Here is a 26,312-nt window from a genome sequence, read left to right on the forward strand (position 1 = left end):
AATGATTTTAGGCAGGTAAAGTACTCGAGCCTCTCACTGCAATTGAGTTGTAGTAAAGAAATGCTTTATTTTTATAAAAAGCTTTATTTTTCTGTTCTTTCCACTCTTAGCAGAGTAGGCCCAGAAGGGGGGCGTGTGACCTATTCTGCTTTCTTTAACAGCTTTTTGCCATAAAATACACCAAAGCTCTGGGCACAAGTCAGTTCTTCAAGCTGAATGTTCTGCCTTAAGTTGTTGTTCTGCTGGACACTCCACCTTGCAGTCACTCACAAAACAATAATCACAGCCTTTTTATATTTTCCTCTGTAAGTGGAAGTTTTTCAAAGGCTGTTCCATAGAATTGTTGTGGGAATTACCATGAAATTGTTGTAATATTCTGTAGAAACATTGCACCGGATGTGCTTTAAACTGGTGCCAGATATTTTCTTAATATTTTAATGAACATGATGAAATTTGACCTTTCAATTCTTTTTTTAATTATAGTGAAAATGCTGCCTGCAAGTTGTTTAGGACTTCAACTGACTATTTCTGTTGTTCTGGAAAAAAAAAAAAAAGGTAGAAACCTGAATACATGAAACCATGGCAGAGGGAAGAAGCCTAGCTGTGTTTTTACAAATTACATGAATCTGCAGCTTGTAAGTGAATGATTTCAACTGAGGGACCAGTGAAACTTAAATAAAGGTTCATATCCTAATGTCAACAGGCTGTTGCAATAAATCCATTTACAAACTGCCATTTCCTAAGGGGAAATATTTACCGTTAAAATGCTGGCTAATTCTGTGTCTAATTCTAATACAGAAGATCCTGAAGGAGAGCTCAGGTTACCCGTTTATACATTAGTACACATGACAGCATTTTGGGTGCAGAGCTATAGCAACGCATCCTTCGAGCATTTAAAAAAGCATCACGCTGTTTAAGTTGGTGATTGTGTGAAAACGAAGGCAGCATCCTGTTTGTACAGCCGTATAGCATACATAATAGGCTTCCCTTCCTGTATTCGTAGAAAAAATGCTCCATGGCTGCTAAAGCAAGGCAGAATGATCATCCCGTGAAAAAATTGCGTGCGTGTCTAAAACCTCAGTGATTATTACCTTGTTGTACTTCTAGCTCGTACAGATGAAGATAACTTCCAAATGTATTAAATGTGCATCAGGCCAGGATGCATTTAGGTTGAGAAAAGCAGTAGCAAAGTAAAAAGAGAACTCAGTCAGGGATATAATTAAGTAGTGAACTGACTTATTTTGAGAGAGACAGTACCTTGAATTAAATGCAATCGTGGTTTTGGTCAGGTGAAAGGGTCTCATAGGGCTCGTCAGGGGGTCACCGGAATTAGTTCCAGTAAATGAATACAACAGTGAGTTCCTTCTGTCCTTGCATTTCAGTGCTGTGTCCTTTAGGTGTGATGGGGCTGTAGTAATGGCACTATAAAACCTGAAGTCATGAGTTCCTTGTGTCGTACTCGTGTAGATTTTCCAGCTGCTGTTCCTTGCAAACTCTTCCAAGAGAAGTGAGAGTCACAGAAGAGTCAATATTTACTTACAAGATTCGTATGATTATTTTTTCCTTTTTCTGTTAACATACCAGATTCCTGCTAGTGTGCTGGCGGAATTTATTGTTGACTGGCAACAACTGAAAACATGAAATGCTCTGTTGAGAGAAATGTAGCCCACCAGCTCGACGTGCTTGAAGTGAAGATTCGTTTGGATAGAGCTTGCGATTTTCTGTGCTTCCTGTGTTAGGTCAGCGTAGTGGGCATGTCGGTGTCACATGGAGTGGAAAGTATATAAAAATAATGTAGCTTATAAACGGGGCTTGAGAATGCCTCCAGAAGAAACAGTTTGTTGGGGAACTTAGCTTATGCGAAGTGTGTCTGCTGAAGGGCATCTCCTGCAAAAAATTTTCTTCCACGGCATGGTGGAAATGTTGGTGCTTGTGGGCTTCCTTTTGCCTTCCTCTACGGCTGTCTCTTGATTTGTCTTGAGGTTGTTGGATCTGGCTTCTGAGCACTGTATAAACAAGATGCCCTTTGGGAATTGTACGTTTCTGTCAGCCAGTAGTTGGATCACCCCTGCGAAGTGCGTCGTTTTCCACTGGGCTTAGTACGTGTGTCAGATCATACGCAAATTACAGCGTGCGTATTTGATTCAGCACATCTCAGCTCAGAGCTGTCTTGGATATTTTGGTTTCATTCTGCTTTTGAAGGTTTCTCTTTCCTTTTCCACTTCACTCCCGTTCTCCTTACCACTGTAGTGCCGGGATGGTTGCCTCATTTTTAAGCCATCGGTTGTTACTGTTTTGGGAATACTGATGCCATTGTGGGGTGAGTGGAAGAAGAGAGTGGAGGACAGTGTGAATGAGTTTAATGTCTTTGTCCATCCTCATCTTTGTCTTCCTTTAGCCGGGAAATTCTTCAGAACAAGCATTAGCTTATACAGGTTATGGATTTAAGGAACTGAAGGCAAGTAATTGTAGTGTAGTTTGGTACCCTTTTCAGCTGCGCAAGCCATTAATTGCTTGATCAGTTGTTGGGTTATAATAAGAGGGAAGGTAATGAGTCTTTTTTTTTTTTGTCCTGTTTGTTTTACTGAACTAAATGGCCCATGTACAGCTGGCTGCTCTGTTTGAGGGTGGTTTTAAACTCAGTACAGAACAGCTTAGCCATGCATTTTGTTGGTTTTATTATCCTTTTCAACAGAAAGTTAGCTTGCAAATGTTGTTTAGCTCTGATCAACGTGTTTAATAAGTAAAAATCTTAGTGTGTGAGCTCTGGACAGTGAGGCAAGAAGCCTGGGAAGCAGGACAGCGAAGCTTAACCAGACTGGTTAAAAGCAGCTTCAGGGATCAAATAGCTTCTCCAGAGTTATTGTGAATGTAAGTCTGTTTTTTCTGTCTCAGTTGGGCTTTCTTTATTTGCATTGGAAATGGCCTTGGTAAGAATCATCATGCATGCTCTTCCCTATCAGTTTTCATGTTATGGCCTGTTCATTTCACCAGGATTAACTTTCTAGTGTTAGCATTGGACCAGTCAGCTGCTTATGGATCTGTCTCCTCACCAAGAGGAGCCCTAATATTGAACCATATTGTCCAAGCTTGGTTTTCACCAAGGTTCCCAAAGAACTCGTTTGACTATCTTGAAATAAACGTTAAATCCTGGCAGCTACAAGGGTGCAGTCAACACATAGAGAACAGCAGTGCAGTCAGCACTGGGGTCGTGGTGCAACCTTCTCTCAAGCAGCGTGTGCATCGGCGTTCAGACACGAGGTGCTGCTCGCCACAAGGCATGCTGTGTCCTGGTGAGACACTGATAAATCACTGCTGCTGTGACTGGATTCATTTTGGCCTCCCTGTAAGCCTTCCTGTAGTTTGCATTTTAAAGCCAGGAGGTAGTAATGCTGCATGTCTCATCATATTACTTGTCATGCACTTACTGTCTCTTAAGGACAAATGTGTATTCCTGTCTGGGCTCATTAGCATTAATTGCCATTCTCCTTACCCCCTGGAATACTGATGCGTGATGCTAGAAACTGGGAATGAGAAGAAGGTGGCCTTTAAGGGAAGGCAGCACACAAGGATTAAGGAGGCGAGAGCTTTAGAAAAATGCTGCTGTTCTTTAAAGTCAGGCTGCAGCAGATGCTTAACTGGCTGTTGAAATGAAATCGAGGTATTTTAAAACTATTGATTTTTGTTTGGAATGCTGCCTCTTGCATCGAGGGAAAATAAGGTTGAGAAAATTGTGTCCTACTTACTTAAAACATTTTACTAAGTGTGGGGTGTTCTGGTATTTGGAAACAATTTTTTCACCCCAATCCAAACTGCACGCATTATCTAGCTCATTTCCTTGCCAGAAATACTGTAGTAGGCAGTAACCTCGTTAGGATTTTAGAGGTTTTATTTTTTGCTGACTGAAGATTTACCTGTTTTCAAACCAAAAAGCAAGTCAAGTAGTTATTTAATGAGTATAAATAGCAATGCAACCTCTTCCATAGAAGTTATTCAGTACTATGTAGCATCACTTTCCATTTTTTTTTTAACAAAAAAGAAACCCATGCTTTGCTTGCTTTTACTTTTTCCTATCTTAGTCTGAAATTCTAGATTCCATTCTTTCTTGTCTAGCCTTTCCCAAGCGCAGCTGTGATAGATCTGTTCTGAGGAAGTAACTTTGTAATGCAACTTTCCTCATTTGCTCTATTTCATCTACTTATTTTGTCACCCTGAGGAGCCGTGACTGGTGGTTTCACAAACTTTTCCGTTGGCTAAAAGTGTAATTAAGTGTTGGTCCTCTGATTTTGACAGCTGTAAGTTCAGTGCTCTGTAAGATGCTGTAAACTTCAGTTGTTCTTGCAGGAGATCAAAACTTTGTTGTTGGAGGAAAAAAAAGCAGTGAAGAGCAAAAGCTTTAGGAGGAAGACAGTCAAAGGCAGGAGATGCCTTCCTATTTCAGCTCGCTAAAATGCAGCGTCAACTCCACAAGGTATTTGCAGCTTCTTTGCGTTAGCAGGTTAGCAGCCTGCTGCTCGTTCTGCAATGCATGTTGAGCAATACACCGAGCTGAAAGAGGCAGCAAAAGGGTAGCAGTTCTGTTTGTGCCAGGAATTGTCACCAGTATTTGCAATCAAACAAGGCAGAACTCCAGTTTCTGCAGACAGTGAGCTTTGTGATGCTAATCTGCCCGGTGTCTCTCCTGATTTGTTGGCGGCCGTAGTTTCTCACCCTGTCACCTTGTTAATTCTGTCTTTGGCTTCCGTTTTTCCAGAGTCAGAATGTGAATTTGACCACAGCTGTAGTATTTTCTGAGAATTTTTTTGAAATGTATCTATAAACAGAGAAAGGAGGCATTTGGTATTGAGCAACTTTCCTGTTCCTAGATGGGCCAGCGTGGGCTGCAGCCAACGTCAGTAGCAAGTTAGAATAAAAGCAGTATTTGGGCTGATATGGGGAAGGAATTGCAATAAAGGAGATTAAAGTCTTAGGGGAAAAAAATAAAGAGAAGTGAAATAAAAGGCTGAGGAGGAAAATGTTAAAAGTGTCTGGGGCAACTAGTAAGTGACTGATATGTAAAATCTTAAAATTATTGTATAAATAGCAGCTGTAAAAAACATAGTAAAAAGAGTCCAGCTAAAACCTTTGCCTGATTGTGGGTATAAAACTGTGTCCTACCAGTGGTTCATTGTACCATGAGCTGAACAGTCTTGAATTGAAGCAGCAACATGGCTAATACAAAACTTTAAAAACAAACAAAAAAAAAACAACTGTAAAAGTAGGACATACCTCTGTGCATATCTTATAATCATGTAGATCATCAAAAACTCTTCTCCCCTGTATTCCATTTCTTAGCTCTCTTAACATAGGAAGGAGAGAAGTGGGTGAATGCAGTTTGTGCACTTACTGCTCTAATCACAGACGATACAACTTTGTTAAAACCTGAAGTCAGCCATAGGAATTGTATCTGAAGTGGTTACTTTCCTTTAGATTACCTCTGTGATTGGCCTTTAAAATGTAAAGGCCGAGAATCTACTTCTGCTGTTTTATCCTATTTTGCAATACCTTAAAATAGGAAACTGAAGAGTTCCACCAAATGTCATGAATCCATTCGCATTTGTAACTTACAGGGTTTTGATGGCATCTAAATATTTAAATACGGAATAATTAGTAATATAATTACATAATAATCAGCTTAGAAGGAAGTATTGCTTTGTGAAAGTTACTTCTTGCTTTGTGAAGGCTGAGGTGATAGGCCTATTATTTGAACAAAGTAAATGAGTTGAATATTAATAACTCTAATTGTGGTGTTTGGGACAAAGGAATAATATGAATGACGTTATCTTGGGCTGCCTGGAAAGGATCTTAAAATGTTATAAATATTTGTAGTTCTGGCTTGTTTAGTGGCGTGTAAATAAGAATCTTTTGGGCGTTGCAATAAGTGTGATTAACCGGGGAGAAAGGTGAGTGGGTGACTGTGCTGCTCAGCCGTGCCTCTGCTGCCTTTGACCAACCACTGGTGGCAGGGTGGGTGAAGGCAGGGTGTAAATAAGACTTCTAGGAAGTGTTATCTGAGTTGGTGTTTGGTCAGGATGTTTCCAGTATTGCCTTTGTTTTGAAGGGCCACTTGTTCATTTAAATTGTCAAAGCAATTGGCTCTGAAAAAGACAGAGCAGCTCGCACAGCGTTCCTGTGGTGTGTGTGTGCACCAGGGAAGAAAACCCTGAAATCATTTCCATACTGAGGGCAGTTTGGGGATTTCTTTGGGTTGACAGCATACAAACAAAGAGGCAAAATGGTACAAGATGGGTCAGACAAATAGGAGCTGGGTAGAGGGAACACTCCCTTGAAAGTAACTGCCTTACAGAACATGGACAGTGAAAGTGGTATGGAAACTGTCATAAGTACACCTGTGGTATTTGGGACAAAGCAGCAGCATCAAGGAGACTATATTATGCTGCCTGGAAGGGATTTTAAAAAAGAAATCTGTTGCACGTAGTCAGCAATATGTGTATTGCACTGAGAAGGAAGAGGAATAGATGAATTTTTGAATCATAGGGTATTATATGGTTTCTTTCAGAATATTAAATATCAGAATATTAAATATCAAACATGCTCCTAGCCTAACACTTTATTCTGGCTAGTGAATACTGAGAGAGAGAGAGAAAAGAAGGCATCCTCAGTTCAGTCAGTCTGCCACTGAGAGGGCTCCCGGGGCAGTGGGAGGTAGCACTGCCCAGATCATGAGACAGGCCCTGTGCTGCTTGCAAATGCTTTACTTTTTTAGCTCTGTATAATTTCCTTTCATTCAACTTCCTCCTTTTTTTTTTTTTTTTTTTTTGAAGTTCCCATTTCTAAAGGGAAAAGTTGTGGTAAACTTTTTTCTTTTTTTTTTTTCCTGTCTGGCAAGGATACCAAATACCACTGGGGGTGGTTCTGCTGGAGCTAGCCAGGTCCTGTGCCTGCTCAAGTGTACCATTTTTATTATATAACAAAGGGGTTTTCTTGCTGTGGGATGGAGTGAGAGATGTCTCTGGGAAACTGATGTGATACCCTCAAAAAGAGAAGCCTGTACCTTGCAACCCACTGAGTCCCTTCCAACTCAGTATGTGCTGTGGTTCTCAAATTTGTTTTCTCAGCTTCATAGCCTTCCCTATCACCTTCACATGACCTGCCAGGTTTCTTGTACCTGCTTCCTTGATAGCATAGGTCTTGCCCAGTGCCAGGTATGTAAGTGTCTGTATTACAGCAGCTCGGCCTGCCTTGCTTCCACACCTTGGTTGAGTCTCTGCCTTTGTGAGGTGTTAGTGCTGCTTCCCCGCTGCCCTGGCAGTCCTGTGTAGCTTGTAGGTTGGCATTAGCTTCCCAGTGAGCAGTCTGTCCATGAAATTTCATGTCCCTTTTATATCTCTGTTCTCCTTCCAGACCCAAACTTAGACTTGGTCTGAATATCTAGTTTTAGCGCATGTGAATAGAAACACCCATTTCTTCCTCCACCACACACATGTGGGCCTGAACTTTGACTTCTGCTCTCTGCCTCGCAGGGTGTGGTGGCTTTATGCCTATCACGGAGGATTTCACACTGTGCTATGATCACGTAACCTATTGCTTCTGGCCTCTTCAGGCCTTGTTTCGGTTTGGTATAGGTAGATCCTATTCTTGTATTATTTTTTGTACAAAAGCACTCTGGTTTTGTGGTTTGTTTGTTTGTTTTTTGGGGGGTGGGTAATTTGGGAACTGAGAAGCAGAAGTTTCTTTATCTTTCAGCTTCTTTATTGCCGATTTTGAGTGCCTTCATATTGACAGCTGTGCTGTACAGCTCCTCAGGAATCGTCTGAGAAACAGCTCTTGAGCTTCACCCTCTCACCTTACTGGCTAAACCTGAGGACGAGGGCTATATTTATGTCCTGTGTACTCTTACTGCTGCTTCTGTCGTGGTCCAGGTGGCCATAGGGATGCTTTGGAAGGATTTCCTCCTTTACACTTGACCCCAAAACCAAGAAGTGTGGGCTGCCTTCTCGGTGCCACCTGAGGCCTTCCCCTGCCGAGAGGACACTGACACCTAGTGGATGGGCTCCCCAGGCACCGTGCGAGCCAACTGCTGCTTAAGCCCATCTTTCTAAGCCGAAAATGTGCTTTTATTAAGGTTTCTAGGTGTTTTTGTGAAGGAAAAATAAAATACAGAAGAAAAAAAAACTAGCAGTTTTTGTGTAACAACTTCTAAGATGTAAGGGTTACGTTGTCAGACTTGTTGCTTGTTGGGGATATTTTGCTCAGTCCTCAAAATGTGATGTTTATTTTCTTTGTTAAACCTAATAGTTTAGTACTTCCATGTGGTACCTTCTGCTGGCTATCAGACAGCTGACGTGGGCTGAGTGAGCAGCTAACACGCCTGCTGCGGGTCCCTGTTTGATCTCAAAGGATTTAAGGATTTACAGTAATACACCTTCTGGGGGTTTGCTGACCATACAGTAACTTTCTAAAAGAGGTTAAAAACTAGTTTCAAGGCACTTAAAATCAAAAATGAAACCTCCTGGGCCATCCGTGTTCAATGGGTGGAAGAGTTGTCAGAGAAAGCGTAGGCTGACAATGCATAGAATGAAGGTGTTAGACTGAAATGTTTGGTGCCAGGGTTTAAAAGAGAAAATATTGCTTCCTCATCAAGAGAAAGCATTGATTTTTATGCTGAAGGATGCTAAGATTATTTTATGAATTGCTAGGCTGGCATTCATTGGTTACAGTAAAAATATCTTCAAGTAAAACCAGGCACTGACAACCAAAAGCATCTATGTGGGGAAAAAAGTCATGTTTTATATGAAATACCAGGAAAATGAAACTTAAACAATACTAATACTTACATGCTAAAGGGCATTAGGAAATGCAGGCAATAGATAAGTTAAAATTTGCATGTTTCTTTGCTGCAAGCAAGATTTCAGGAGTTTGAAGTTGAACCAAATTTATTTATTTTGGACTCTGAAGAAAAATAGCATATGGTCCATCAAAAAAGAAGAATCACAGCCTCAGCTAGTCAGTTATTGAAATTGAGATGGAAGAAGAAAATAGCTTCTGCCTCCTTTTGGCTATTGGAAACTTACATTGTCTTGTTTCTAGAAACGTTCCAGCATGCTGGACCTACTTGTGAATGTAGCCTGTTTGTCACTAAATATCCTGTTTTATTTCTTTGGGTGACTGCTGTAAACACTTAGGAATTGCCACTTAGTTAATTTAATTGTATACATGTGTCACCTTCATTGTTAGCTTCTGGTATGCCACTTTTTTAGCATTTTTTTAAAGCTCAGTCTTTCTATTGTCCCAAAAGTCTACTTCCTCGCTTTTTGTAACTCTGTCATCTTCCTCTTTATTGATGGCTTTCTGGCTTCGTCATCCAAAAGTCTGTTAGTATGATCTGCTTTTAGTGAGAAGTCATGAATGAAAATTCCAAGAAAATGCCCAAGAAGGTATTTTTTGTGTTTTTCTGTCTTTTCGAGAAGCCCCACTGGATAAATCCTTCCAGTCAAATGGTTTTTTTCTTTCAATGTATTTCTTAGTAAAAGCAGACTGAAGAGACTTGGGTCTTGCCTGAGTTCTTGTAAAAATTCACATGCTCTTCTTTTGAATTGGCACCGTATCAAATCCTGACTTGAGGCTCGGATTAGAACAGCTTCCTTTCCCAAGAAAGGAAATGGAGTCTTATTGCTTTGTCACTTACTCCATAGATGAGGATTGTAGATAAGCATCTTGAGGTTAGATCTGAAGGTATTCCTGTGCATTTCTGAAATACCTGGAAGTAAATCTATCATCCAGAACCTGGGGGTGGTGAATAAAGCTGTTTGTGTTTCAAATAGAATACATAAGAACTAACGAGGGTTTGGCTATTGTTTACCAAACAAACAGTCTAGTTCTGCATCCTGAATTGTAAATATGCAGCTTTTAAAAGCGGCAACAATTGAGGTTTATTTGGAAAAAAAAAAAAAAAATCAGTGCCTTGATTGACAAGGCACTTGCCTGAACCAGACTCACTTTACTTGATGACTTTAGTACCTTTTAATTTGTTGAAACTTGGCACTGTAGAAGGGCTCTATTTGGCACACTGTGTGTGTGACAGACGTATCCTGCAGGGTACAAACACTGAGAGGCTACTTGAGAATTCTTTCAGTGATGGAGTGTATAGTTGAGTTGGTATGAAGGAGACATTTCTCTGGTCTTCAGAATAGAAGGGTTTCGGAGATAATTATAAACGCAATAAAGGCAACCTACAAAAGGGCTGGAAATTAATTTCAAGTTTGACTTGCAGCTTTGATGTACAGAAGGCAAGAATATGTATATATATATGCGTATATATATGTGTGTGTGTATGTTTGTGTATATATATATATATAAAGACTTCATTTTAGATGTATCAGGGATTTAGGTTGGGAGTTATTTTTAAGAGGATACATAGAAAATGTTTGTTGCTTGACCCTTTAGTTTGATGCAAGCTTGTACGCATCTTTTGAATTGAAAATTTCCTCCAGAACATTTGTGGTTTCTAACAGTTAAACTACCAGACTAAAGCAGTATTTTCAATTGGTTTTAGTAACTTCACTGTAAGGTTCTAGCCTCTGGGTGTTCCTGATATGAGGCTGCAGAATAGGCAAGTGTTTCTTTTGCTACTCACTTCTGGGTTTACATGGGTAAATATAAAACCTGAGAATACCCGTGATTAAGGTTACCGCTGGAACTTTAAACATAGATGGCATGCCAAAAATATATCTGAAATCCTTATATTAGAGGAAAAAACTATAGCCTCTTCCTCTTTTAGAAGCAGCTCATGAAAGCAAATGAGACGAGTATTTCCTGAACGAGCGATAGTGCTCTAAGCTGGTAGAAGGTGCTTCGTGTATACCCACGTTACTTTGACAGAAGAGAATTGTGTACAGTAAGGTGTGTGTGCAGATTAAGGGGGTTAAGCTTTTTTTTTTTTAATTTGGCAAACCAGTCTAAATCAGAGTTTGTATTATTGAAGCATTTAACTGTGATATTTCCAGCTCTTGAATGTTCAACCATTAAAATAAAAACTTTGATGGAGAGAAATAGTAAAAATTATTCTAGTGAGTAATTTATTGTCTATGTTTGTTGTTTCTGTACTAGCAATTGCTGCTTTGGTTTCATCTGAGTAGTTGCTTTATGGCTTTGTGCTCTAAGTATGAGAATTTTGTTGGCCATTGCATTCTCTGTTCTATCTCGTCTTGAAACCAGAATTGGCATCATCTGGTTAAAGGTGTATTCTTTTGAACTCCCAGGGATATATTAGTTAGCCAAAATTTGAGAGATGCTACTAATATGAACAACTAGGATACAAAATTGCGTGCCTATCCATAAATATTGTGATGGCTATTAGCTAGGGTTCCTACAACAGAAGTCTTAGTACAAGTTTGTATCTTTAATAAGGCCACTTCCTGGCTCTTAAAACTCTATTGAGCTCCATCATAAATGACCTCTTTATAACTAGCACATTCCTTGGCGTCCAGACACAGCCTCAAAGAAGGGGTGAAAATAGTTTTAAGCATGTTTTCTCCAGATAGTAAACATGTTTTTCCTTTGATACCTTCTCCCCCCTCCTTTTTCTTTTTTTTTAATTTTTCATATCAACTGCATATTTACATCAACTCAACTGTAATTGTACATGTTCCTGCACGGATGTACTGATTTGGTGCCTGTCAAAAGCTTTCTTGTTTGTGTTTGTCTGGAAACATTCTTTTTCCCATTTTTGTTTTGTTTTTGAGGGGGGAGCAATCTTTAAAACCCCGTGAGTGTTCTGCTTGCCGATTATAAACTAACAAAACTATATTACAGCATCCTAATCTTGCCTGCTGAATGCTATGGGCTCTAAATTACTGAGTCTTTACAGACACTGTATTTCTATGTAAGGGTCAAGCCTGCTTCTGGGAAAAAAAAAAAAGACCTGGCAGAAGATGAAACCAGCACATTTTTATTGGAATTGCCTGTCTAACATGAGTGTATTTCACCCTGAGCTCATGTCATCGCATAGCAATTCAGCTGTATGCTAAAGGACATCACCTAACAGAAAGGAGCAGCACCTCTGAGTTCCCCTGGTGTTTCAGAAAGGTAATTTCAGTGAGGTAATTAACCCCAAACCAGATGCTGGTTGCAGTGCTTCTCAATAGCACAAACAGCTGTGCTTTTGGCCAGAGCGTGTGTAAGGCTCCAGCTTTTCAGCATAGAGCCTTTCTCAGTGAAAGGCTTATGGGGCAGTACCTCTGTTTCAGAAAAACAGACAAAGCACAGCTGATAAAGAGCCCGACTGCCTTTTTGGAAGGCGCATGGCAGGACGTGCGGCTGTAGCAGACTTCTTGTGGGGGCAAGCAAGGACAGGATGTAATACAGCTCAACAGCGTGGTAAAAGCAATAATGCAGCTTGAGACTGAACATCATGAAGCTGGACTAAGTATTTATTAAGTGTTGTTAGTTGTATTGCTAGAGGTATAGGTTTAATAAAAGCTTTATGGCTGTTCTCATGTGCCCTTATTTATGGCAGCTTTGGTATTGGGGGCCAGCAGGTAGGAAATCCTAGTTTACTTTTGTTGGAGTGAAAGCTCGCAGTTTCCTGTTTCAGTTGTGATGCTTTTCTTTTGCCTAATATGAATTGAACTGAAAACAATCACTGAACTCATGGAAATGTGTTCCAAGGCGTGGGAAAAGAGGAAGAGTCTTTGGCCTTATGAAGGAAGAGGGAGAAAAACTTTTCAAGTGTTAACTCCTGAAGTAGAACAGACAACTGAGTGAAACCAGAAGCAAGATATATCATTTGTGGCATCTGATGCCTCATTCCACATACTGTGAAATCAACAGCAAGGGAATGGTAAAGAGTGTCAGGAAGAAAACTTTGGTGCTAATAGGTTGTGAAATTTCTCAGGGAGCAATAACATGGTTAAGCTAAATATTCTTCAGCAGAAGAGGTTTAGATGATAGCTGTTCAGTTCCTAATGCTTCTTGTTTGAGCCGTACATGATCTGTATTGGCTGTATAGCTTCTCTGTTGGATGTCTGTCACCGTGGGTTTTGTGCTTTAAGGATGTGGTGTGGGTTAGGGTAGAAGTGCTGAAATGAAGGAGCTGGGGAGTCACTGCCAGCGGTGAGTGGCCCTAGGGCTTGGGAAAAAGCCTTGCTTGAGTTCCTTCTGGCTGCCCGATCAAGCTGGAGTGAAACCTCTTGCCTTTGGGGTGTTTTCAGTGGAGAAAGCCTCAAGCTGTCATTAGACACTTTCTTCTACGCTTCTGTGACTCCTTCCTGGTAATGCTGGTACTCCGGCATACGTCTCTGTCACATCATAGCTATCGGGTTTTGACTTTCCCACCAAAGCTGAAATGCTTCACAAGGGAGGAAGGATGAGCCTCTGCTTTGATCTCTATTTCTGGTGAAGGGCACATGCCTTAGGAGCCTTCACTCAACTCAGATACTATGCTGACAGTGTCAGCATCACATCCAGGACCATCAAAATTTAAGTTGGACTTGAGAGCTAGCTCTGTCTCAATAGCAGGCTGTACCGTGGTCACCTCTCCTGGAGCTATGAAGAAGAGAAAGGGAGGCTTCTGTGGAATTTTTACCTGGACCTGTAATCAGTTCATGGCTTTAAAACAAACAAAATGCCCCCTCTGGCATCGGAGTGGGAAGTTCATCCCATCTTTCTCACACTTGCTCTGCGACGTGCTCCTGGCAAGGCTTTTCAGCAGCCCTCTGCTGTGCCGGCGTTGGTGCTGCAGGTTTGCTTCTCCTTGCTTTTGCTGACTGAGATGAGGGGATCTGTCAAACTGCAGTCTACATCCTTGCATTTTTGGTAAATCTCTGCTTAATATTAGTGAAACCAGTTCTTACTGAGCAGCTCAGATCACTGGGGCTACAACAAGACTGAGCAATCTTCCTCCTGGTTTTGGATGTCTGGCAGCAAGATGTTTGTGTCTTGATTCAAGGTATTTGTGTACGCCCCCAGCTGACCTCTTGTTGTGTTGTTGCTGAATCCCCCAGAGATTCAGAAGGCACCGTAATGCTCCACGGAGTGCACATATAGATGGCATCTTGCATAACAGCCACAAGAAATAACCTTTCCTGTTGTCCCCCTAGTGTGCCTAAGCCCAATTCCGTAGGAAGCCATGGGAGGTGGATGGGTTATTCATCGCTGTACCCTTGTGCGGTGGTACAGGGTTTTCCTGCTGCAAAGGAAATACGCATGTAATGAAACTGGACTGAGTTTGCCAATTCTTCTTGCAAGTTATTTATAGGCACCATGTGATAAGACCTTACATTCCTGGCTCTGAGCTGAATGTGGATTCAACCTAAACGAGACTTAAAATATGCATCTGTCAGTTTCTTGAACGAGTCAGCTAAACTGTTGAAATGCTGGCAGTGAAGTTGTATGGTACTGATAGAGCTGACATTACGGAGTTGTGAAGAAAAGGCTGCAAAAAGGTGTAGAGGTGGGAAAACTCTTGTGCTTCCTTATTTCAAGATATACATTGCATTTAGTAGGTTGGCATGCATAAGTATTCAGCAAACTGTAAGAGTTTTCACATTAGAGGCAGTCATTCACTCATTCATCCAGAAATGAATGGTTTTAGTTCTGAAGACCTGCAGAAGGCTGTATGAAGGACAACTCAAGCCTTTACTTGCTGTCTTAATTTGTAAGTTCAACTGCTTGTGAAAAATGAGTCGGTGAGGAGATCTGGTATAGAAGGCTTACATATGAAGATGGCATATCTTATATGCTACAATTAACCTAGTTTTGTATTGTATTTCATAGCTGTTTGTTTACCAACAAGCTCTTGGATCTTTTTGTGGGCATGTTGATTGAAACGCTTCATCGCCTGGAGTGGGGCAAAACCATTCTCTTAAAAATTATTCCCCACAACTTTCTGTAGGAGCATCCCATAGCAAGGCAAGATGAATCAAAGCTCTGTGTGTTCAAAGAGACTTGAAGGGGAATTCAAGATTAAATGTGTAGTTCTTAATATACCAGTGCTGTCAGCATGTGAAAAATACCGCAACCTAGGACTCCAGGAATAAGAGGGAAGTAGCAAATCCAGTAACTTGGAAATTATGCTCTTAAGCAGGGGAGTTTGTTCTCTGTGAGCTTTGTTTCCTTGTTTATTCAAGTGTTTTGTTTCCTTTTGCTGCTGAAAATCATTGTGGTCTGTTGCAAAAATCAGAGGCTTATTTCTGTTAAGAATGACTCCTGAATTCCTTCAGCACTGCTAAGAAGCACGTTATGGTGTGCATGAACGTGAAACGCATTTTCTGGTTTCACACTGAGATGTGCATCCCAGACTTCAAACCAAAGCAGTCAGGCTGTTTCCTAATCAGATGTTCTCAGATTAATAGAAACCTTCACATTCGTCATTCATAGCCTGTAACCTTGGCTGCTGGTGTTCTGTCAGCTGTGTTGTCCTGCATATTTTCACTTGAAGTGGTGTGTTTATAGCAGTCCTTGCAATAAATTGGTTGTGCGAAGGGATCAGTGTGGTTCAGGGATAGAAAATAGGAGCTTGTGAAGGAATATGCACCAGAGCTTTCTAAAATATCATAAAGAAGATGTTAATAACTTATTAACTAAAATTTGATTATGCTGTAGTAATTTAATGTTTTGCTTTTTCTGCTTGGTTACTTGCTCATCACCAGGCCACAAACCTCTTTAGTCTGCTCCATCCCTGTGAAGCTAGCGCATCACTGACGGTAGGTAGGGTGTTCTGCTATTAGGCTGAACATGTCAACTATAATTGATACCACTGTTAATTTAAGCAGGGATTAATATACAGATAGTATAAAAATAGTTTCAGAAATGAGAGAGGAAAAGGAAGGCTTTTGAAGCAGTCAGCCCAAGTTTTAACAATAGGTCTACGTGAAGGCATCCTTAGTCGTTAGTGGTATGGGATAATACTTATATTATTCTAATATAGTGTAAGTTCTGGTCCTAATATTTCTGTCAAGCAAAATGTTTTATTGGTTTGGATAGATGGAAAGCAAAGGTCTCACTCTGGCATTACCTAATTCTTAAGAGCATGCTGTTCGTGTGTTGTTTTTTACCTGTTTCCAGTGTCAGTGTGCTACTGAAGAAGGTAGGATGTTCACCTTCCCTGGCTCCTCTCAGTACTGGCATTTGGTTTCCCTGCATGTGGACCTGCCAGTGTTGTCGGCTGTGACTAATGCTCGTTGTTGAATCTAAATCTCTAATGAAACAACACGAATTCCCCTTTTTCTTGGGAAAATACCAACCTGAGTTAAGATGACGTAGAACAAAATATGCCATCTAATACTGAAATACTGACGTTCCCGGTTCCCTGGGAAATTCTGGGGGGACTTTCATGGAGTTCACACCAGCTTCTTTGAGCACAGTGGTGTTTTCTAGACTAGTTGTTGACCTGCTATGAAACAGAAGATGGAGTGCCCAAGAGACCTTAGTTATCAGCCTCATATGTTAGTCACTTCAGGAGATTCCCTTGTAGGAGAGCGTAGAGCTCGGGAGCTGGTAGGTGTTGCTAGAAGGGAGGACAAAGGTAACACACTTCTCCCTCTTCACTTCGGTTCTTTCTATCACTTCAGCTTGCAATGTCCTGCTAGGGCTTCATTTCAGATAAATAAGTTAGATCCAGGCTATTCCTGGTAGCCAAAGCCATCTGTAAATGTTAAGATACAGCGAAGCTTTTCTTCTATGGACCTGAATCATTTTCCTTTCATTGTTTATGCTTGATTGGTGTTTGGGAAGGCTTTTACCTTACAGCACGAGGGTTAGGAACACTCAGAAATAGCTGTTTGAAAGCTCACAGGAATATCTGGGGAAAGACTGCCATTTACAGTCAGACAAATATAAACTGTTTTTTAAATACTCCTAAGGCAGAGTGGTAGAAGGGATACTCTCAAAAATTAAGTTTATCTGTGATTTCATGTGTATGTTAAGTATTGGTATCATAACTATTTTATTTTTTTTCCTGCTTCTAGTAAGCATAATGAAAGGTTCAATCTATGCTAGAAATAAATGTCTTAAGAAATGGGTTCATTGATGCAACATTTTTTCGAGTGTTTGCCAGTATCTTTTTATGCTTCGACTACTAAGCGAATTTTTATGGAAGGTTTTCTTTAATTTTCAGGGTTCTTTTTTTGCATATTTAATATGCAAAATTGAAGTGAATTTCGCGAAGCAAAATATGTTTCAGTGTGATTGGTGTTATCTCACGCCTCCGCTGCCGTAGCTGTCCGTGGAGAACTTCCGAGGGCTGGTGCCCGCTGCCACGCAGCGACCGCGCCGTGGGAGCCTTGGAGTGGGTGCTGCTGCTGCACCCTGCTCCTCCAGGGCAGGCAAAACAGCAGTGTGTGCTCGGCTCTGCCTCTTGTTAACAGAGCTGCTGACGGTTGGAAACGTCGGATAAGTCTTAGGAGATTATTTGAGGGCTTTAAATAAGTGACATTATTTGTCACGCTTCCCTTGCGAAGAAGCCTGGAGAGGAGGCAGAAGAGCTTTTATATCTTAAATAATGCTCAGGCTTTTAAAGCGAGTTCTTCAAATCTCAATAAGCAGTATAAATATTTTCTTTAATCCACAAACAGCATTTCTCTGGCATTAAGCCGTGCATCTTGACAGGCTTTCTGAAGGGTAAAATAGACAAAAAGGCTTGACTGGAAGTCAGATGAGTTTCCTGAGCTGCCTGGACTATGTTTTCTTTGATATAGTGTGGTTCCACTTGCTTCATGTCAAGTCTCTTTTTTTTTTTTCTCAAAAACACTGTACTAATTTGTCATAATAAGCTGCTGTAGAGGCTGGAAGCACATTTCTGAAATTCAGGCTACTTCCAAGGCTTGCCCCAGCATCCTGTGGGGTCTGTCCCTGTCCCACAGCCCGCTTTGTAGCACGGTGAAACTAAACTCAGCGCTTCTAATGAAATGAGACCGGTAGTTAAGGCCTTGTGAACATAGTTCTTAAAGTATACCATGAATATTCAGCTCCTTTTTGACCGTTTCAGTCTTAAAAGGCACCCAGGAGAAGATTTGAGGTGCTGCACAGCTGCCTTGTGGATGTAGAAGCATGAGGGCAGGGCCTGTGGAGGCACTGGGCTCGTTTCTGTCCCGGCTCTCTGCGCCCAGGGAGCTGCTGGGGAGCAGCCTGGCGGTTTTACTGATTCAGCCCAAATGTGAGGGCTGCTTTCTGTTGCCCACAGTTGTTTGTTATGAATTAGCATGGAAGTGGACTGTGACGGATCTTGCTGGATATCTTGTCAACAGCTTAATGTAGTCTGAACAAAACTCTTTCTTCCTCTGCCCTGTCATTACCCCGCTCCGTTGCACGCATTTGCCTTTTTCTGGTCACTCCAGGCTGTAGCCTGGGAAGCACCAGATCTCTCTTACATCTTACACCAGCAACGTGTGTCCTTTGCTTTCTGCAGAAGTCCTCTGTTGTGTGCAGTGACAGTTCTGCTGCTGTAGCCTGCATTTCTGCTGGGCTGGTTCATTCAAGGCGTTGTTTTCAGGGTTCTTCCATTGCTCTGGTCAAATCCTTCCCTTCCAAAGCATGAAGTAGATACTATTCTATGTAGCAGACACTGCTACAAACCATAAAAATGCTTATTCTTTTTTGGTTGCTTTCATGACTGTACCTATCTTCTATTACCCAAGCCAGAGAACAGCTGACAAATAAGCATTAAAAGCATGGGTCTTGAAGTATTGTAGGAGCAGAGATGTCTGTTAGAATCATACTGTGTTTCATTTCTGGTCTTTGCCTCGGAGCTGGCCTGTGTTAATCCTCCTTTCCACTCTGTTTTGCAGAGTTACAACAAGTGGGCCATGCAGAGGAGAGGATATGCTGAATTCTAATAGCATCAGTTGCTAGAAATGGAAGCTGGTATTAGGCACTTCTTGGTGTTCTGGCTTTACAGCAGAACCATGCTGTACCCTTGACGCTGGTGGTTTTTTGTGTGCCTTTAAAATAGGCAAAGCACAAAAGGTCGTCTTCCTAGGGTGCTTTTTGTTACCTACTGTTTCTCCTGTATCACTTCCTCAAGTATCTCTTCTCGTGCAAAAAAAACTTCTGCTTCTACTCGTGGTTTTCAGAGGCTGTTTTTTCTCTAAACTTTTCTGCTACTTCTTTCTAAGCACAGCCAGAGTACTTAGCCCAATAAAAATAAGATGAATAATATGAAAAACAAAAACCCACAACCAGGTTGAGATGGGGAACAATATACAAACTCATATTTGTGGCTGTGCTGGGGAAGTATCACTGTTTCTCTTTGTGGGGCTTGGTGGTTTTTTTTCTTTTTTCTTTTTTTTTCTTTTTTTTTCTTTTTTTTTCTTGGATTGGAGGCTTAGAGCCTGTTTTGAACTACTTCAGTCTTGTGGTTGTTAGCTGATATTGCTGAATTATGTGTACTTATTTTGCTATTTTTAGACTCCTGGTTCAGTGTCCAGCCTTGGTAGCACTGGCAGCATGTTTTCCTTTGATGCATGTGAGGGCAGCGTTACGTAGCGTTAGTGTGGCCAGCAGGACCGGGGAGGTGATTGTCCCCTCTACGCAGCTCTGGTGAGGCTGCACCTCAAGTGCTGTGTTCAGTTTTGGGCCCCTCACTACAAGAAGGACATCGAGGCCATGGAGTGTGTACAGAGCAGGGCTGTGAGGCTGGTGAAGGGGCTGGAGCACAAGTCCTGTGAGGAGCGGCTGAGGGCACTGGGGGTGTTTGGTCTGGAGCAGAGGAGGCTCAGGGCAGACCGTATTGCTCTCTGCAGCTACCTGAAAGGAAGGTGTGGGGAGCTGGGGGTTGGCCTCTTCTCACAGGGAACTGGTGACAGGACCAGAGGGAATGGCCTTGAGTTGTGCCAGGGGAGCTTTTCCAACTGCCTGCTGTGTGGAAGCGTGCTGGCTGTGGCGGGGATGGAGTTAACTCTCCCGGCAGCGGCCCACATAGCGCTGTGCTGTGCACTGGCAGCAGCAGCCCTGATATCCAGCCCGTGTTGTGTCTGCTGCTGAGCACTGTTGGCACCGCCTCATGGCTCCTCCAAACCCCACAACTGGCAGGAGGTGGGGAGGGGACATCCCCAGGGCAGCTGACTCAAACCGCGGGGATATTCCATACCGTGTGGTGCCACACTCAGCAGTAAAAGCTGGGAAAGGGGAAGGAGGGGGAGGCTCTTGTGATGAAGATGTCTGCCCACCCAAACAACTGCTACGCATTTTGAGGCCCTGCTTCCCGGGATGTGGCTGAACATTGCTCACTGATGGGAAGTAGAGAGTAATTTTCTTCCCTCTGTGCTTCCATGTGGCCTTGGCTTCCTTTTCTTTTGAGGAGGGGGAGTGAGAGAGCGGTTGTGGCACAGTCGAGCTGCCCAGCTGGGTAAAACCACCACAGGAAGATAGGTTGCAGATTTGGTTTTAGTGGTGCAAAGATCAGTGTAGTCTTCGTGGAAGCTTCTTCCCTGGGGCTGTTAAGATGTCTGTTCAAAAACTGAATCTTTCTGTTCATTGTGGTAATGTTTTCAGATAAAGTATCTAGCACTTGGATCAGCATTTGGTCAGACTTGCTATCCCACCTCCAAATGTTTACTGTTTTTTTTTCTGCGTTGACTGACACTGCCAGTTTTTCAAGAGCAGTGCTTTTTAAGAAAAAAACCCTGTGTGCTAATTCAGTTGCTTTTTTTAGCATTCAGTGGTTTCATCTGAAAAAAAAAAAAAAAGTCCTCTGGGAATTACCTTGAAAATGTGTGCTTCTTGATTTGCTTTATTTTTCTTTGCCATCTTTGTTGCTCTGTAAATACTACTGTTAAGGATTTAGACATTTAGTAGTCAACAAAGTCCACGCAGAATTTTGTCTACTCTGTTTTTTCTCTACATCCAGACAAATTTAATGAAAGCATTTTTCTCTAAGTAGTAGCATAAATGTTAAACTTTTTTTTTTTTTCCTGGAAGAATTATTGGAGAACTTGAATTACCAACTCAGTTTTACTTCTTTGTTAAATTGAGTATAGCGAGTCTCCCAGGTGTTGGTAATCTAAGAAGAATTCAGGAAGAGAAGTGACTTTCCAACCAGCTCAAATTTTACTGATGATGTCCTGCCTGTATGCTGTTGTGCATACTGTAATAAACAAGATGTACATTTCTAATTAACAACCAACCTCTCCCAATTGCAGCCTACCCACACATACACCAGAAAAAAAAAAAAGAAAGCTACAAACATTTTGGGTGTTCAGGGGTGATCACCAGACATCAAAGTTGGTGGGATGGGAAGCGTGAGCAACCTCTGTCCATCTACCTGTGCACAGGACCTCTCAATGGAAAAATGACTTCTGTCTTCATCTTGATCATTTTGTATGCCACCTTCATGTCAGCGTGTCAGTGGAGTGGCTGGTTTTACAACTAAGTTGTTCTAGCTGGAAGAGAGCATTTAGTTTTTGAGGTCTTTCAAGTTCCTTTTTAAATCTGAAGGTCTACGCAATCTAACAGAAGTACTCTTCCTCCTCAGTTGAAGGCTGTAAATGCGTAACTTGAGTGGGATGAAAGAAAGCTGTGTTGCTTTTGTTATTTCCTATGTTGCCAGAAGGGATGGGCGGGCTCTTATTATTAGAGGTTATGCCTGTTCCAAATTTCCAGGATTTGAAATAGATCAAGGGGATTTTAAAAAGAAAAACCGTACTGCTGTGAATTCAGCAGACCTCCTGTCACTCATCTTAATTGGGAATAGCTTGTACCTGAGTGGCAGGAACCCTCTTTTTTCCTAGATGAGCTTGAAACTCAACAGGAGTTCAGTGCTAGGAATCAATACCTGCTAAAACCTAGGTTTTGCTTCCTGACCAATTGTGTGTGGGAAGCCATGAGCTTCAAAGCAAAATAACAGCTGTTCTTAAGCCAACCTGCTCTGTTGTGTTCCTATGGATATTGTGGGCAGTAACAGATTTTCCTGTTCCTCTCAGGTATTCTTAATGCAGTCATTGCTCCCTAACAAGGCAGACGATGTTCTAATTGAAGTATAGCTGTATGACCACATTGTAGTGGCTTATCAAAAGTTCCATGTATCATGAGCTGGTTTCGACTTCACTGTAAACTGCTGATGACCTAAAAGTACTAGATAATTAGTTTTTTTTTAATATATGTATGTATATCGTAGTGAATATTGTAAAAGGATAGAAGTTTTCTTAAATGATCTGCTTACACTTCATAATTGAAGCTGATGCCTAGTGATGTTTCTGTTGCCTTAAGACTTGAAAACATAATGTATGTGTCTTATTTCAGAGGTTAAGAAGATTATCCACAAAATATAGAACAGAGAAGATCTACCCAACAGCCACCGGTGAAAAGGAAGAAAATGTTAAAAAGAATAGATACAAGGATATATTGCCATGTAAGTCTGATTTGTGTATTAATAGGGGATAAAGGGAAATGTTTGTTACTCGTAAGGTATTATAAATTTTACTACTTAGTTATTACTGAAAGGCAAAATTGGAGGTACTTTGAAATAAAACATATAAAGTTTTTGTTTTTAACTGAAAAGGCAAAGTAAAGGGTAATATATTTTCTTAGAAGATCTATCACCTAAAGAAAATGTTAGCTAGGTGCCAAGACACGTAGAGCTGATGCTTTCATTTCAACTCAGAGTAGTCCAGAACTTTGCGATGTGCTTAGCTGTATTTTTTTTTTCTTCAGAGTATGTTGTTAATGGTAGAAGATAAACACATGTCAGCATAAGATCTAGATGAAATTTTACGAAGCCTGAAGGAGCCTGGGTTTGTGGTTCGAAGTACAATAGATCTATCTTTTGCGGGTTCATATCCTGCAAACCATGTCTGAGAGCATTCCGTGCTGGATTATCTTCTGTTTGTATTTTGCTAGAGCCCAAATGAAGTTGTTTCATGTACAAACATAAAATGTGAGTCAGAGCAGAATTTAAATTTTAAAACCACCAATGTATGGGTATAACAGATCTTACAATGATAAGATTGCCTGTTGCAGGTTTGCTTTGTTTACATCATGAGACCATGTATCTCAGCAGCTTTTACTATGCTTCTTAAAATGGACAGCTGACAACAAGATTAAAGGCTAATCTTTTGACAAATGCCATTTCTCATATCCCAGAAAATTAACAACAGATACTTTTTACTCTGCTTAGCTTTCTCAGAAGTGTTTAGAGGCTTATAGGCTATTTGAAGTTAAAAATGGTCTCAAGCATCATTAGCTTTCATTTTCAAGATGTGTTCTGGTAATAAACTTCAGAGAATGATTGTATTTCAGACTGTTGTGTACTTGTTGGTTCTGTTTCTCTGCTGATAGAATCTTTTTACCATCTATCAGAGCTTGGAGCCACACTTAGAGCAGTAAACTTTGCCCTAGAGCCACAGGCTCTAGACTGTTTAACAAGGTGGGCATGGGAATGGGCATCTCCTTCTCACTGCTGCATTGAGATGGTATTAAGCTCAAATGCAGAAAAATAGTTGAATGCCACTGTGTTTTTAATTGTGAGGAAACACGTTTAATTCTGTGAAAGAAATATAAAGTTATTACCATGTATTTATACTCTCCCATCTTCCATGCCAGTGTTTGGATAGATAATAAAAAATACGGGAAAGTATCAGCAGCACCTAAGCTGATTCCATGGGATACAATAGCCACTGTGGCAGTAAATGACTGCAACTAGAGTAGGGGATGAGCTTTGCTTTCATCTATCTATCTATCTAAAAAAGAGGCATTGGGAACCGAAAGGATGCACAGTCAGGAAAACAAACCTCAAAGCTGACAATGAGGAAAACTGAAGGTACACCTTCAGTTAAAACAAATAATATCTTCAAATACTTAAAAGTTCCAGTAAACGTGATGGGAGACCAGCTTGACAGAGAAATGAAAGCTAGGAGATGTTTCCGAGGAGGGAGGGGAATGATTTATTTTTATTTATTTTTTTTTTTTACTTATTTTCTGTAAATCTAGAAGATTACAAATGTAACTTAATCAGAGATTAACACTACTTATCAGAAGTTCTTGCTACTACCAGAGAGATCGGTACCTTAATACTAAATCAACACAGGCTTCAGAGTAAACGTGTGCGTGGTCACGTTACAATTTATGAAGCCCTTCTAAGTGATAATTCAATCAGCCATGGTGTGCACTGACTAGCTGAAGACACCAATTTGTATCTACATACAAAGATAAAAAATAAATAGCAAGCACTTCATTGCAGGTTCTAAGAAGATTGAGTTTTTCTTGGGGAATTCTATTTTGGAGCTAAAACTGTGGAAGAGCTTGAGCTGTGGCAGGAGAAGGAAGTAATAAATAAATGTTGACATTTGGAAACTGCTATAGAATTTTGGATCTACTGTGCTGAGAAGATAGAAGCTCGCTTTAGCCCATTGCTTTAATTATTCTGATCTGTCATGTGAAAATACTTTTTAGTATTAAGTTTGTAACATCAGTTCATGTTCATAGAGTTTGCACTTTTACACGGAGTGTGATAATGTATTACAGTGTAATATGCTTTAGGGATTTCTCTGGGCTGTTATTTAAGAGTGTTGTCTTTATGTTAATCTAGGCTTGTTGTTTTTAGAAAGCATTACATTGAAATCAACTTTTCTTTGCATATTGTCAGGACTCTAGCAAAAAAAAAATCATCTTGGAAGCTTTTTGTAAGAGCTTTCTGTATAGCAGTAACTCTTAGCATATACTTCTTACTTGTTACCATATACTTCTTAGTCTTAGCATATACTTCTATACTTGTTACCAGTGATGTTTTTGAGAGAGGAAAAAAAAAACCCACAAACCATATTTCCTCTTTAGGAATAGATAGACTTCTTTATTAGAGCTTCAAGTAAAGAAGAAACATAAAAGTTTCAGCAGCTGCTCTGTGGCTGAGGGAATTGATCATGGGAACAGAAAGGAACAAATTGCTTGAGCAGATGCTGGTTCTGCAGACGCTCCTGTTCCCCGGTTCAAATCTATAGGGTAATTTTTGTCAGTCTTGATTTCCGGTTTAATGTAATAATAAATTATATAAGAAGCCTCTGTGCTAGCCAGGAAATATTGGTATCAAGAAGAGCTGGAAAGGCTGGCAAACCAGCCGACCACCTACTCTCCTTCCCCCTTAGTAAGAAGCATTGAGTTGTTTCTGTATGAAGATGCACTGATTCTTTCATCGCTGAAAAGAATTCCAAGAGGCTCAGTGTGTTCTGTCAACAAATATCAACTATTTCTTAAAGATTGCTGAGGATCTCCGAAGATCTGTTGTTCTTATAGGAAACTTTTTTTTTTTTTTTTTGAGATCAGGGTAGAAATTTAAGTCCAAGCCCTCTAAATGAAGGAATCAACTGCTGCTTGTTTAACAGGGGCATGTTCTGTGCTTCAGCAAAGTGCCCAGACTAGTGCCAAAGCAATAAACCACAGTGCACGTTTCGTGTTGTAATAGTTGATGGGCTCCTCCTTGGCGGAGACACTGAGACTTGCCCACTGCTTAAGCTATGCAGCGGTTTGACTCTTTCTGCTTTCTGAATGCAGTGTAAGCTTTCCTTTAATTCTGACTATCGTAGCCTGCGGTAATATTGTGTAACTGTCATTTTGCCTGCTTCGGATAAATTGAATTTTGCCTCTTTGTAATGAATCACACTTGGATTCCAGTAATTGGTACTCTGTAAATTTGAGCAATAGAAGCATGTAGTAGTAGGAGCATTCTGCTTATCCCTACCTGAGCTGGGTAATAGTTCATTTCAGTAACTGACTGACTTGCTTCTATGACTTACTTTTTGAGGAACATTACTTGCTTATATGACCTTGGGAAATATTTTTAATGCTTAATTTGTCCTATACACTTCATATATACACTGTATATTTGCTGTTACATACTGCTTTAAATGTTCACATTTTTAATTAACATGTATATTTTTCTTTTAGTCGATCATAGCCGGGTTAAACTGACTTTAAAAACTCCTCCCCAAGATTCAGACTACATTAATGCAAACTTTATTAAGGTATGTATTATTATCTTAACAGCTTTAAAAGTTGTTCTAAGCTTTTATTTCAGATCAGTGTAGTTTTAATGTTATAGTCTGAGATGAGAATTCAAAGCCACGAGGAAAAATTTTCTTTCACTATGGCTTGAATAAATTTACAAACCTAATGCCATTTTATAAAGCAATTTAGGTTCTAATATTGCTCTAAGTTTAAATATAATATGAAATACTTTAAAGTCACAGTCAACCAAATTGGAACATTTTACCTCAGCAAAGTTAAATTTGATTGTTTTAACAGTTGATATCATTAAAAATTCCAGATTTTGGGAAGCTGTTTTAAGAGATCCTAAATGAGGCATTTGACAATTTGTTTGCTAGTAT

The 26,312-nt window shown here is 40.6% G+C and overlaps 1 protein-coding gene across 1 annotated transcript in view; it reads left to right on the forward strand.

Moving 5' to 3' along the window:
* Window positions 1–26,312, forward strand: part of PTPN12 (protein tyrosine phosphatase non-receptor type 12) — a 78,185-nt gene that overhangs the window by 9,946 nt on the left and 41,927 nt on the right. Inside the window, exons 2-3 of the mRNA XM_082784906.1 lie at window positions 22,237–22,345; window positions 25,873–25,949. Coding sequence (XP_082641032.1) covers window positions 22,237–22,345; window positions 25,873–25,949 — 186 coding nt within the window. The remainder of the gene's footprint in view (window positions 1–22,236; window positions 22,346–25,872; window positions 25,950–26,312) is intronic.

This window comes from Aythya marila (genome assembly GCF_965140915.1).
Source record: "Aythya marila genome assembly, chromosome: 1".
In the NCBI taxonomy this organism is placed as follows: domain Eukaryota; kingdom Metazoa; phylum Chordata; class Aves; order Anseriformes; family Anatidae; genus Aythya; species Aythya marila.